General features: G+C 41.0%; 1 protein-coding gene across 2 annotated transcripts; it reads left to right on the top strand.

The window, feature by feature from the left end:
• The first annotated feature begins 419 nt into the window (after positions 1 to 419).
• Positions 420 to 8,581, top strand: c12h2orf42 (chromosome 12 C2orf42 homolog). 2 transcript variants are annotated; one of them, XM_030148824.1, is made up of 9 exons: positions 420 to 638; positions 946 to 2,079; positions 2,962 to 3,078; positions 3,225 to 3,335; positions 3,749 to 3,853; positions 6,210 to 6,317; positions 7,184 to 7,284; positions 7,380 to 7,542; positions 7,622 to 8,581. In XM_030148824.1, exons 2-9 carry the CDS (start codon positions 963 to 965, stop codon positions 7,858 to 7,860), a joined length of 2,061 nt encoding a protein of 686 aa, XP_030004684.1. In that variant the 5' UTR covers positions 420 to 638; positions 946 to 962; the 3' UTR covers positions 7,861 to 8,581. The 2 variants fall into 2 exon arrangements, with proteins under 2 accessions (XP_030004684.1, XP_030004685.1); XM_030148825.1 differs by lacking the exon at positions 3,225 to 3,335.
• The last annotated feature ends 6,083 nt before the right edge of the window (positions 8,582 to 14,664 follow it).

Genomic DNA, 14,664 nt, shown 5'->3' with positions numbered 1-14,664 from the left:
ATTCTCCATTAAATTCACATACTGTTCCATATAGTCGCTTAAAACCTAGAATGGTGTTAATCCAACAGTATAATAAACCAACAAACAGCAAAAGGAAAAACAATGTTAGAAGTAATCACTTAAAAGAAAAGCAGGTCTCTAGTCAATGAAATTAAAGTGACATATATAGAAATATAATAAACAACAGGAAATACATTTTTTTTTTCTTGCTAAATATATTAGAATGTGTAACAGAAATTATGCCATGGCTCAGCAACCTAATAAGTGTAACGGTATTTGAACTGATGTTAAATTTGACCTCAGAAAACATGTTATATATTGTATATTTCCTCAATTACGCCAGGAAAGGATACATTGCACTTTGATAAATAAGAATTTTTTCCCCCCGTCAAACTTTGGTGAAAGAAAATAAAGATGGCAACCCGCCAAAAAGTACACACAGATACACGAACTACAACTCCCACACTTCCGTAGTCGTAAAGACACCGCCCCTTTTACTCACATGACCATGATGAACCAATGGAGAGTGTCGTTACAGGCGCAATGCGGTTGTTGGGATGTAAGGAGGAATGGCGACGGTCGAGACGATTTGGAGGCCAGGGTAGAATTGAATTGGACCAAACAGAAGCAGCTCACAGGTAGTTCAAAGCTTTTCTACAAACACGTACGGCATTTTCATGTGTAAGCCAGCTGGCGTGTTTACAACGAGGAATGGCAGCATTTAAACGCATCATCTGGCGGAGTGCACTTATGATGCATTGTAGTTTTTACAGTGTAGTCATAATGTTTACAAAACTTAAATATTGATTTTCAGGTGAAGTTTTTTGGTATATGTAGTGCATTACTTAATAGACTGATGTCATAAAATCAGTGGTCACTGGTCTGTCATATGATTACTGACATAATCTTCCTTTTTATGTGTTTTTTTCCTCCCCTCCCACCAAGATTTTACTCCCAGCTGAATGCTTTGTCCCGAAATGGAAACTGAAGTGACAGTGTCCTCCTCATCCAGAGTGGTCCCATCCTCCACTCCACAGACTGCAGCCACCCCTGCCAACTTGGCAGCAAAACAGAGGGACAGCAGAAAGACGACCCCTGCCTTTCTGTCGAACCTGGGGAAGGCCACACTGCGTGGCATTCGCAAGTGCCCTCAGTGTGGCGTCTATAATGGCACTCGTGGGCTCAGCTGCAAGAATAAAGCCTGTGGGATTTCCCTCAGGAATGCATCAGCAGGGGGCAGAAGCAACAAGAAGGGGGCAGTGGAGGTGGTGAAAGTCATAATAGATAGTGAGGACAGAGCAGGGAAAGAGCGTGAGGAAGGGGGTGTCATGGGAGGTAGTGCAAGTGGGGGTGCACAGGTGTTTTCAGTGTGTCACAAAGGAAGAGGAGCCACAGCTACACAGTTGGGTTTTGTTGAACTTGTCCCCACTGATACTGCAATAGCAACTGGTGACGGAGCCACACTGCTCACCAGGATCAACCTGGGCCGCTGTTTTTTGCCCTCTTGCAGACAGGGTCAAAGGTCAAATCAAGGCCAGGCAGAATCAGCAGGGGCTAACTCTAAACAGTCCACTGACAGTCTCTGTGTCCACATTAAGCAAGCCATCGAGTGTCAGAGCTGTGCAACCCCATTGACCTTAAAGAGCTCTGTCCTGGAGGGTTTACAGGTCTCCATTCAAGACAGGGAGGAGCTGTGGAGGCTGGCCACGGAGTCCCCGGGGCCTCTGGTGCAACGTGTCGCTAAAGACACGCTGGTGGTGAAGTGCCATACAGATTCACACCATCCTCTGGGTCTGCTGCACCTCACTGTTGGTGCAAGTGGGCTATCTGAGGTTTCGAAAAGTGAGAGAAAGAGCAGGGAACCACAGCAGAGTGCTCTCTTTCACTGTGCCTGCCAGGCCAGCAACAAAAGATCTAAACCAGGCGTTGATGGGGCAGGTGTGTCCACCAACTCTCAGCCTCCATCAGGCTCGGTCACACCACAACCCTGCCTTCACTTCTACGCCTGTGTGTGTGCTTTTGCAAGCGATGAGAAACTGGCTTCTGAGTTTGCAGGTTTCATCAACTACACCCCCAATGGTAACCAAGCTCATTTCTTATTTCAGCTTCATGTTATTTCTTGGTTTTCTGTCAATACTTAAAAACTGTAAATTTAATAATCAAAATTTTAGGCTTTAAAATATCTCAAAGGTTTATTGACTAAGATTTAGAATCTATTCCAACTATCTTTTATTAGTGTATAATAACCTGTGAAGAGAATAATTGTGTGTTTTGCTACTCTCAGAATACCCCCACAGAGTAAATCATATTTCTACAATAACTCAGGAAAGACTTAAAAAAAAAAAAATTCATAGCAGGTGGCATTGAGGCCATTACGGTCACCTACAAAGTCTGAGTGTGGATCAGAGTTAATATCCTCTTAACTAAAAAGCAAAGAACTAAAAACAAACACTAGATTAAAGTGAGGCCTTTGGTGTGTATTACAGCCACTGTCAGGGAGGGTGAAGTGAAGGGCACTCTGCATCTTCTCCACTACAGATGTTACTAAAAAGTACACTCTGGATCTTTAAATATATTTTTGATAGGTCTTAAATTAGTTGGATTATGAAGCTGTGTGTGTCATACTGATTCCACTGATTCTAGTAAAGGTACAAATTAAAACCCAACATGCAACAAATAATCAGTCATACTCCAAACAGTGCAGCCGGGTCAGAACATGTTGTAGCATGTGAGTTTGATATGCTGTGGTCATCAAAATAACTAATTAAGGAAGTAATAATGAATGTTTGTCCTGAATGTGAATAAATATAAGATTGTAGAATTGTGGGACTTGACTGCATGCTCGCAACACAATTATGACACTTGAAAAATCTTAAATATTCCTTTAAACCTACAGAACCCTGTTAATGTAGTGTGTACTTTAGACTGACATACTGCTTATAATGTGTTTGTGTTTTGCAGGCGTGCAGCAGAATGCTCCCTGTATAGATTGTCCCAGTGAGAAGTCTTTGCAGCCGGTCGAGCCTGTCAACTCTCATCATAAAACAAAGAGACTTCGCCCAGATGAGTCTGTTTCCGGTGCGTACTTTTATCACTAAATAACTGAAATATTGTGAAACATTGAATTCTTTGTGATGCGTGTTTGTCTGTGTCTTCCATTGTCCCCTGTCTTTCTGTGTTATGTTTCTCAACCTGTCATTCTTTAATTTCCTGCCTCTGTCTAGCCCCCTCAGTGGCCTCTCCCTCTGGGGTGGTGAAAGACGGAGTGTCGGCCTCCGGCCTGAGGAAAGCTGGTCAGAGGAAAGCTCCTGGTGCCAGTGGGTCGAAGGCTCCAGGTGCTGCCTGTCTGCCTGCCTGTCTTGCTATCGCACCCACCCTTTGTTGCCTTTTCATCTTTTTTCTGCTGCTTAAATCTGTCTCTCTGTTAAAGAGCCTTACACCGTCTTAGACATCTGTGTCTATGTTCATCACTCCTCCCTTTAATCCTGCATCTCTAATCCTGATCTACTGTTGAAAAGACCAGGGTCGCACTGGACACACAGCATATTTTAACATTTAATTTGTGATGAATTAACATTTCCAGGCCTTTTAATTAATGTGGACAGGCAAAACCTAAGCAGGCTTTTATAGGAGTACATATTAGACAGCTGGTTGGTGGGTGGTCGTCTCTGAAACACAGGAGATAACATTTTGATAATATTAGTTTGTGGTGCTATTTCATCTTCTAATCTACATGTGTGTCTCCCAGGGAGTGTCCAGGTTGTGGATGAACGTACCGTGAATATGAGCTTCCATCACTGGCTGGCCAGTGTCACAGAGAGGATCCACCAGGCAATGCACTACCAGTTTAATGGTAACATACTGTGATCACAACATTGTATGATGTTTTAAAGGAAGGGCTAATCAGACTGTTCTCCATTTGTAGTTAAGAATAAATGCGGGACATTTTATTTGTTGTACTTCATAGTCGGTGAAGTAAATTGTTGGAAGATGCACATTGAGACTGATTTCACAGATGAACAGATTAATCAAGTATAACTGAGATTTATCTTATAAGGAAAAGTCTTTGTAGCTCTATAAGGCATAATTATTAAAACTGCATTCTTTAATAAATAATATCAATATAAATACCTTCAGTGTGTCCTGGCTAGGGCACACATCAGCAGTTCACCGCCTCACCACGGGGGTCCCCCAAGGCTCTGTGTTGGGCCCCCTCCTTTTTGCCATATACACCACCTCACTCGGTCAGATCATCTACTCACACGGCTTCTCATATCATTGCTATGCTGATGATACCCAGCTCTATCTGTCATTCCCACCTGATGACTCCACAGTCTCAGTGCGGATCTCAGATTGTCTCTCTGACATATCTGCATGGATGAAAGCCCATCACCTTCAGCTGAACCTGTCCAAAACTGAACTGCTGGTCTTCCCAGCTAGGCCAACCATACAGCAGGACATCTCCATCACTATTGACTCCATACCTCTGGCTCCTACCAGTGTAGTACGTAACTTGGGAGTCATGATTGATAATCAGTTGACCTTCACGGATCATGTTGCCTCTGTCACCCGATCATGCGTTTCACTCTGTTCAACCTAAGAAAGATCAGGCCATACCTAACCGAACAGGCCACCCAGCTCCTGGTGCAGACTATGGTTATCTCCCGTCTTGACTACTGCAATGCTCTTCTAACGGGCCTCCCAGCTTGTGCTGTCAAACCACTACAAATGGTCCAGAATGCAGCAGCGCTTCTGGTCTTCAATCAGCCTAAAAGGGCACATGTCACCCCCTTACTCATTGAGTTACACTGGCTACCCATAGCTGCCCGCATCAAATTCAAATCTTTAATCCTAGCCTACAAAATTCTCCGTGGGTCTGCTCCTGTCTACTTAGGTGCACTAATAAAAGCTTATGTCGCCCCACGACCACTCCGCTCATCTGGGGAACGTAGTCTGGTGGTCCCCAGACCTTGTACAAGACAATCCAGGCTCTTTTCATGGGTCGTTCCACGTTGGTGGAACGCTCTACCAAGTGCTACAAGAACAGAGTCATCCCTGCCTATCTTCAAGAAGCTCCTGAAGACCCAGCTCTTCCGAGAGCACCTCCTATCCTAGCACTTTCAAACATTCCATTTTAAATATTCTAATAAGGTTTTTCCCAGGATAACCACAGATTCTTTCACGATTATCTCTGGACCTGCTGTGGTGGTCCGGCCTCTTCCCTGCCCTCATCATCACCACTCACTTATCCTCAACCGCCTCCATATGTCTCCCCCTACTCCCCCCTTCTCCCCTTCTCCCCCTCTCCCCCAGTCTCTATCTCTATCGCTCTCTCTTTTTCCCCTTCTCTACTCTCTCTCTTTAACCCCAACTGGTCAAGGCAGACGGCCATCCTCCAGGAGTCTGGGTCTGCTCGAGGTTTCTGCCTGTTAAAGGGAAGTTTTTCCTCGCCACTGTCACCAGTCACAAGTGTTTGCTCCTGGAGGATTCTGTTGGGTTTCTGTAAATTGACTTAGAGTCTGGTTTTGACCAACTCTATATATAAAATGTCAAGAGATAACTTTTTTGTGATCTGGCGCTATATAAATAAAATTTGATTGATTGAGTGATTTAATTGGTTTTCCCCTGTAAGTCGCTTTGGAAAAAAGCGTCTGCCAAATGCGTAAACATAAACATAAACAATATCAACCAATGCTTTGTAAATGAATCAAGATCAACAACATCTGGGTTGCTGGGAAATGGAAAACACTGTTAAGTTTGTTTGTATGTACACAAAACTTAATAGATATAGTCATTTTTCATGAGCAATTTAACGTATTTATGTAATTTCAGGTAAAGATGACTGCTGAGCACACTGATTTGATAATGTTTATTGTATTTTGTATTTTTTTTCTTCATCAAATGCAAAGCTAGTATTCACAGATATGTGCCAGCAAACACAAACATCAGCCTGTGTGCTCTTTATTAATACCATGTAAATATCAAGAAAAAGTAAGAGATATAAATGTAAGTTATTTATAAACTGACTTTGAAGCCATATGGTGAGGTTTACTGATCCAAGGATCTTATGAGTCACTTATTAAAGCATCACTTCAAAACCATAGATAAATTACTTAACTTAGTGGAAAAGTGTATTGAAAATGTAATTACACTATCAGATCAGGTCTCTGTAAATTGACTGATGTCGGTTTTGGATGTGTTTCTGTCAGGTAAACCGGATCCTCTTGTGTACCACATTCCTCAGGAGTTCTTCAATGCACTGCAGCATCGTTTGTCACTTGGTTCGAAGAAGAGGAGGCTGCCCAATTTCACAACAGGTGAGACTGTTCAATTTACAATTTACGGAACTACTTGGATTAATTACCAAGGCTGCTCGCCTGGAAGGCTGAAGAGTCGGCCTGTGACCGAAGGGCTGCCGGTTCAATTCCCTAGACTGGCCGAAAGTTGTTGACTGATGTGCCCTTGAGCAAGGCACTTAACCCCCAATTTGCTCCCCGGGCACTTGATACGACAAGCCCACTGCTCCTAGTCTGTAGTGTGTTCCTGCATGTTCTAGTGATGGGTTGAAAGCAGAAGGTCATTTTCGGTATGAGGTGCATGTCGACTGTATGTGGACAAATAAAGAATCTCAATCTAGTTTTTAGTTCACCTGCCAATTTCTTCAAACATCTTTGACGAAACTACTAGTCAGATTCATTTAAAATTTTATATGTAGTGCACTTGGGACAATGTCTACAAAGTTTGTTCACAGTTTTGAGAAATTTGATTTTTGAATTTTTTACGAATTTCTGAAATGTTAAAAATTTGTCATTGCTTACAGTGGTCCATATTTTGATGGCTTATAACATGGAAATGCTTATAAATATCAGTCCAGTTACTATTGAGCACTGATAAGAAGTCATATATGGATTTTCATTTAATTAGTTGAAAGTACCACCCACTTCTATTGGGAGACTGATCAGGCAGAACCTGACAACCTCGCAAATTCAAGTTGTTTTTTTAGAGCCCTATATCACAGCAAGGTTGCCTCACAGGGCTTTACAGAATTTGTTACAGAAGTTGTTATTGATAGAACATGCCTGTGAGCTACAGGGCCATCATAGTGTTAGTCAGAGATAGATATTTTTGTGCAACAAATTAGTATGTGCAGTAATAAGTCTTTATGTCTTTTTGTGGACATCAGCGTTTGTAAGGAATGATGGACTCCCCCTTGGCTCTTTCTCTAAGTACACCTGGCACATTACGAATCCCATGCAGGTCAAACGCATCTTTGATACTCCAGAGGTAAAATCTGTCCCTTTTTGTCATTAATATTTTTTTCCATTTTGTGAGTAATGTCTAACTGCTCTAAGCTCTTTGTTTCTTCTCTTCTCCCTCAGTTGTCTCTGGAGCTCACTCAGAGTTTTGTAAAAAATGCAGACGGCTCCTATTCGCGCTTTCACTGTCCTGAACCCCCCCTTGAACTGGAAGTACCAGAGGGATGCAGGACCGAGCGGCCGCAGGCTATACGGCCCATGGAGCTCCGCACGTTTCTCAAAGTTGGTGAGTGTAGTCAACATGAAATCACTCTTCTCAGCTTCCATTGTGAATACTGACAAGGGTCTCTGTGTGTGTTTGTCAGGTCCAGGCTCTGCAGACCAGAAAGACGCCAGTCCCTTTGTGATCGAGTGGATCCCAGACGTTCTCCCTCTGTCTCGAGTGGGAGAGCTCAGGATTAGCTTCGAGTTTGGGCATCAGCAGAGCGGTCAGCCGGACTACTGTGAGAAAAACAATGCGGCTGACAAAGGAGGTCGTAACAAGCTGGATTCTACCCAAAGCAAACGCACAGTGGCCCTTGAAATCGTTCAGGTAGTTGTCTAGTGGCACTCAAGGCTCCTCATTTTTATACAGAAACCAGTATTGAGAGCAGCAGCAATCAATTTTATCTGCCTCTCTCAGATGTTATGAAACCCCAGATTGATGGACACATACCAAATAAAGATTAGTAAATGACATGTAGAGCAACAAACCCTTTTATCTGCTTTATGTCATGCTGAAATATGGATAATCAGTGGCTATATGAGTGTACATTATTGATAAACAGGATTTTTTTTAGCATTAAATCTCAGAAGAGCATTTTAATCCTTGCTTATAGCTAAACGTTTGTGAAAAAATGACGCTTATTTTTGTAGCACATAATCAGCAAATGCTACTTGACATACAATCATTGACTTTTTGAGTAAACAAAACAAACTTATACTCACCAAGTTGTCAAGGAGAACATGTATGAGTTTTAACTTGACTGAACAGCTACTGAAGGACCTTTTTTGTCAGAGAACAATGAGATGTTCCCTCTGTCCTGTATTTTTGTTGAATGGTCTTGTATTCCTTTATTGAATTGTGTATTTGCAGTACAAGTATTCACCAGCAGGTGGAAGCACAGGTCTGTGTCAGAGTTGAACGCTAGCAGTGGAGGTGGAACATATAAGGACTATGCAAACTGTCTTACTTTTAAGATGATCAGTGTGACCCACTCATCATTGTACTTTTTTCTGTGTTTGAAAAAGTACCAATATAGATTAAAAATTAGGTGTATAGTTGATTTTTATGCTTTGGCTCCATCTCTATTCCTTTCCTTCTGGGCTTCACAAAGCAGGATTTCCACACTTGATGTGAGATGTGTCACTATGAACACATCACACATGCTTCCGAAATGTGTCCAAATGTTCATGAATTAATTAAGATTACTAGTTAATACCATGAGAACACCATGCCAAATTGTATCCACTTCTCAGAATAGCAGCTTGCACACTGGTATCTACATCAGGGGTGTAGGCGTATGAGAACACTGCCAGCCCCCGGCCTCATTCCTCCCTCACAGGCCCCCGGGACATCAGTGTGAGCACAGCCTCTGCCTGTGCAGGGGGCCAGGCTGCCAGACAGCTCTGAGCCACGCATTTAGCTGTTTATGTAGTCTGTCAGTCAAAGAGACAGGAGACGCATCAATCTCTCCTGGAAGGAACAGCACACACGGTTTTTGGATAGACTTCCGCTGTCGACTCGGTGGTGGAGGCTTGTGAGTAAAAGAGCCAAATACTGAGACAGATTACAGAAAATGCATTACTCTTTTAGACAAATGTGACAACCACATGCCAGGTTGAGCAGGACAAAGTTCATGGCAGAGGCAATTGTTTCTCTACCTCTCCTATTACATGACTGAATGAGTGGAAGAAGCCAAAATACAGCCACTATGACTGCACATCTGTCAACACCGGCAAACAGACACTCACTGATCCGACAGCTCTCTTCAAACGCTGTCATTCCACATTATCTGCACAGAACATGGACTCTTTAAGTTTAATCCAGCGTTTAATACAGCACACAGGTACCGATCCAACTGAACCCTTCGCTGAATTCTTCTGCATTAAAACAGTTTGGAGTTGAGAGCAGGTTACATCATCACAGATGTTTGATTTCACTTATAACACGTGTCCTCTCAGGATTAGCTCTCATTAATCACAATCCGCCTATGCTCATTAACCTACACTCACATTGCCCATTGCTTTCATCATCCTGTAATGTCATTAATGTCACATTGATTTGAACATAATACTCATCACAATAAATATATATAATATCAAATAAAACAAGTATAAACAGACGGACTGGTTTTACCAAGATTAATAGACTCTGCACTGTATGTACAAGTACAGTAATTACTTTTGGTTACAAACTTACCGCTCCATTTTTAGCTCCGCTTAGTAGATGTGTGTTAGACTTAATGTAGTAGCAATAAATAGATCAAGTGATCGTAAGTGCAGCTGTGAACATAATGAAAGATCCCAGTTAGTAAAGATCTTACATGTGAATTGACAGGACTATAGAATCACATTATTATCCTCAATCATAAAACAGGATCCATGTTGATCAACTACCAATGCAATGCATTAAGTCTACACATTAATGTATCAGTAATATTCACATAATAATAGGTACTTACGCTCCACTTACTGGTACTTTTAGACTTTAGAATCAAAAGATGCAATACTTTAAAGGTCTCGTGTGCAAGATTACCAGGGAATCAGAAGGATTTCATTATGAAATTACAATAAAATAATCACAATTATGTTTTCATTAGTGTATAATCTGAAAATAACATTTGGGACATTTTTGTTTTCTTAGATTGAGGGGTTTACATCTTCACAGGGAATGTGCTGCTTTTTACAGTTTCTACAGTTACTCTGAACAAACTTCCTCTTCTTTTTCCATCTTTTGACAGATCGAATCCAAGCGTTCAGGTGTGATTTTGAACAGTTAATATCCCCTTAACTAAAAAAACAAAACAAAAAAACAGACAAAACATTACAAAACACTGGCTTTAGCAAGTAACTTTTAAATGTTTAATGGATGATGTGGCATTCGTTCAGTGGCAGACTGTGACTTCACTTCTTAATGTCACTAAATATTACAGATTAAAACTTTAATATCTCAGAGGCATAATGTTCACATTTTTCAGAATACATCTGTGAGGAATAATTTAAAACACTGCAGCAATTTACAAAAAAAATTTGCTGTGAATAAAAAAGGACAGTTATTTCCAGTTTGTTGTCAGTGTAAGTTATCACCAAAACTGTTAACACAAAACAGCATGGAGAAGGAGAAACCAAAACTATGAAACTAGGGCAACAACAGCTGGTAACAGGCCAGTTCACAGGAAGAACATGTACTTTTGCTAATAATAACAGTGTACTTTTTAAGTCAGTGCATGTGTTTGGTGGTACCATTTTTACTTGGTTTAAGTAATGGATCATTTAGCTCAGCTTGCTGTCTCATCTGGTATTAAAATGCGGTATAAATTGTACTCTCTTTTGTAAATCATCTAACCATTTCCCAAATGAACTTTTTACTGAGTCCAAACCTCTGGAAAAAAACATGTTGACTGGAATTCACAGCTTCAGCGTGACCTGTAACTGTGTTAAGATACTGTGATAAAAAGGTCAAAAGGTTTGTACATTCTGCACGCAATAAGTAGATCTTTGTATTCTAGCTAAATGAGTCTATTACAGGGGGAAAACCTAGAGGAAACTCCAATCATCATTTACAGAGGTCAGCTCTTTCTGGGCCAAATGAGCAAGGCAAAACATAATATGTGAGCCTGCCCAGCAAAGTCACACACATTAGATATGCATACTCAGTACACCTGCATGTAGCAACACAAGCACTCATCATATGTGGTGCCCTTCAGAGTAGGACAAGGGGGAAATAGACCTGCCAACAAGTAGTCTATCTGCCAACTGGAAGAGGTAATCTGACTGACAGGACTTGTCAACACATCCGTGATGACTGAAGACAAACCGTGACACGAAATGTTTCTATAGCCTCGATACAAACTCCAGTTGGCCTGCCTCAACAGAGTCATTAGCTCACGGATAGACTGTGGAAGGACCAGACAGAGAGAGTGATCAGGAGAGGAGGTCGGCTTTGCGTCTGAGACAATGAGCCAATAGACCACTTACCCAGTGACCTCCTAGGCCTGAGTGTCAATCTGTTAGTTAACCAACCAAGACCAATGTCAATCCCCTTACAATCAACAACTCAATCAATGACTGCACTACAAACCATATTGACGTATATTAGGAGGGTGAAATCATCCCTGAATGATGGATGAATCTGTGGAGTGAATGGCCTGGCATCAGAACCTCAGTCAACTTCTATCTGTATTTGGATGTGTCTTATTTTTTATGCAACCACGACAATATGCCTGACCTTGCAATCTGTTTCAAACCACCCCAAATCGTGATCGGTGTGGTTTTATCATACATGAAAACTTTCTCCTCTCTCTCTGCCCTCCTTCTGATGGCTTCCTGATTGTTGTGCTGAGTGGAGTCATCATCAGATCCATCAGTGCGGAGTCATTGCCTGAGGAAACACGGGCCAATTATGGCCATAAATAATAATGGGAGCGTGCATCTGGCATGATGACTGATGGGCCTCTCTCACAGCTCATTTACATGGCTTTTGTGTGGCCATCAGCAGCTTCCCTCTAATGTAATGCTCAGCAAATGAGGCTTTCAGAGAATATTGTATGATTCAAGGGTAGAGGAACGACACTGCATAACATATACTGAGAGACGCTGCACGTGGATTCGAAACCAGGAAAGAATGAGCAGCAACTGGAAAAAAAAAAAAGTACTGAAATCAGCTACGTTTCCAGAAATAATGATTTTTGTGTCCCTGTAGCTGTATATCAATGGGCTGCCACTGTGTGTTAATGTTTAAGCTTGTGGCTTGTTTGAGCCTGTACTTAGATGTGTTTTAGACAAAGAGAAGTCCAAGTCCATCCATCAGCATCAATTACCACTACAAGAAGGAAGATTGATTGTGTCTGTGTGGTCAGGTAACAAACCAACCAGCTCACACTCGCTCCCAGATCCCTTACATGTGCCTGTCAGACACCTGCCTGCTTACCATGTCTCTTTTATGCCTTTTATGCACACTTACATATGATAGAGTTACTCCGAGACACAGATTGGTGGTCAGTTTTTAATTTCTCAGGATAGGTGTCTGCTGTGTTCAGAGAATCTGTAATCTGTCCTCTGGGGCCCGTGGCAGCGTCGAGCCAGAGAACAAAAGGCTGCAGCATGCTGACGTGTGTCCCGGGAGCTGATAAGCCTGGTTGTTAATGGTGTTAGGGTAGATTTCATTACCCCCTCCAGACTGCTCTCATTAAATAAACATCCTCCTGTCACATCCCTCACCCTGCGAGTAGAGGAGTAGCTGCAGCAGGAGGAGGAGGAGGAGGAGGAAGGTAGGAGCCAGATAGACAGTGAAGTGGAATGCTGATGAAGAACATGTCAATCAAAATCCAATCATTTGCAACATTTGGACGGGCATTTTTGCAGAACAGCTTGCAAGGTTGCGTATTTTTTATAGGTCAATAATGATCCGAAAGTGATGGAATGTATTTTACAATCGCCTGTGCAATAAAATCTGCAAGTAGTGCAGCTGAATGACGTGTTACTCCTCCAGTCATCTACAGTGTCTATACAGGCAAACCTGTTTAGTTTTTGTTCCGCTGTATCACTCTCTGACCCTTACTGAGTTACCTATTTTCCACTCCATCACCTCTTCAATCAGCCTTTCCTCTGGTTCCACTCTTCGTCTGTTTCACCTTCCTCCATTAGCTTTTGCTATAGTTTTCTTTGCAGCTGACCCTTTGGTTACCTCTACAGACCTGGCCTGACCTTCTGTGGACTCTTTATCCTCTCACTCTTCCTTTCCTTCCCTTCCTCTCTCCTTTCCTGCACTCGACTCTGACTAATCTGTGCCATCATCCTCTCTTCATCTATCAGGGTGCTCTCATTGTTTTGACGTCTAGTTAATTCTCAGCTCATGATTTATCAAATTCTTATTACCGCTTGCTGAAAGCCTCATTCATTGTCCTGATGTATGGTAATGATAGTCCCGGTGTGGCTGCCTGAATTGCAACAAACCCACTAGTTTTTTTCTTTCCTCCTCCCTTCTTCTCCCTCCCTCCCTTAATAATTGCCTTTCCTTTATAAACTGTTTTTCTTTTAGTTTGCCCTTGCGGTTGTCTTGGTTTGTCTCCTAATATGAATGCAGCCCTTTGCATAGTTCTACACAGGAAACTGCTGTTACTGGAAAATGCCACTTTTTGACATGTTGCGAGTGATTTACATAGTGTTATTTGAAGCAAGTTGTCTGTGAACAGTTATTCATACATTTTTTGGATTAAAGTATTTGTACAGTGTAAAAAATGAATGTAGAATTAACACCAAAAAGTTGTAAAATTGCAACATAAAAAAACTGTAAGTGATAGTACAATGCAAAGTTGTTTTTTGAAAAGATTTTGTGTTAAGAATTAAATCAAATATAGCTATAGTTTTTACAGGGAGAGTATGTTAACAAAACCAGGTTTGTATATAGAAATTATATGTTTTTTTGTTTTGAGGAAATAAAACCATAAATTGAAAAATAATGTGCCATTTAAATTGCAAGACTATAATGTTGAAGTAACAGCCTATTCTCATACTTTTTTAATTGTTATTTAAAAGTAATAAAAAAGTTCATTTAACATTTTAAACTTGTAAATATCACTGAAATCCAATGTTAAATCTACACCTTTCAAATGTTAAATCTACATGTTTAAAATGTGAAATCTATATGTTACTCCATAAATGTGCTTATGGTTTGATGTGTTTTTTTACCGTATTGCTTTGGTAACAACTGGCAGTTTTTTCCGTTAAAAACAACAAGATTATTATTATTTTTTTTTTTTACAGTGTGCATACTGAATTTGGGTGTTTTATCACTAACGGGGCTGTACTATAATGCAATAATTAATATCATAATTTTATAGTGCACTAAATATCACTGCAATAAAGGTTGTCCTTTAATTTTTATGCTTTATGTCATGTACATCGTCATCTTAAAGGCTTACAAAATGGTTCAGAGTTTGTTTTACTTAACCCATAAAGACACAGTGCTACTTTTGTGGCAATTCCCAAAGGACTTTTTCTCTATTTTAAATTTTTTAAAGTGATTTATCACCATTTATTCTAATATTATACTCAGTATTTTTGCATTCTTAAGTGAAAATCAGGTATTTTCCTATATTTCATTTACTGATCATGACTGATGTCCATAAAAGTTCAAATTAAAGCT

This window comes from Sphaeramia orbicularis, chromosome 12 (genome assembly GCF_902148855.1).
Source record: "Sphaeramia orbicularis chromosome 12, fSphaOr1.1, whole genome shotgun sequence".
Classification (NCBI taxonomy): Eukaryota; Metazoa; Chordata; class Actinopteri; order Kurtiformes; family Apogonidae; genus Sphaeramia; species Sphaeramia orbicularis.
This window is presented reverse-complemented; position numbering and strand designations above follow the sequence as displayed.

Coding starts and splice junctions, on each gene's coding strand:
- c12h2orf42 (XM_030148824.1), top strand. CDS start 963: ATGCTTTGTCCCGAAATGGAAACTGAAGTGACAGTGTCCTCCTCATCC. Junction 7,285..7,379: donor GCATCTTTGATACTCCAGAG/GTAAAATCTGTC, acceptor CTTCTCCCTCAG/TTGTCTCTGGAGCTCACTCA. Junction 7,543..7,621: donor CCGCACGTTTCTCAAAGTTG/GTGAGTGTAGTC, acceptor TGTGTTTGTCAG/GTCCAGGCTCTGCAGACCAG.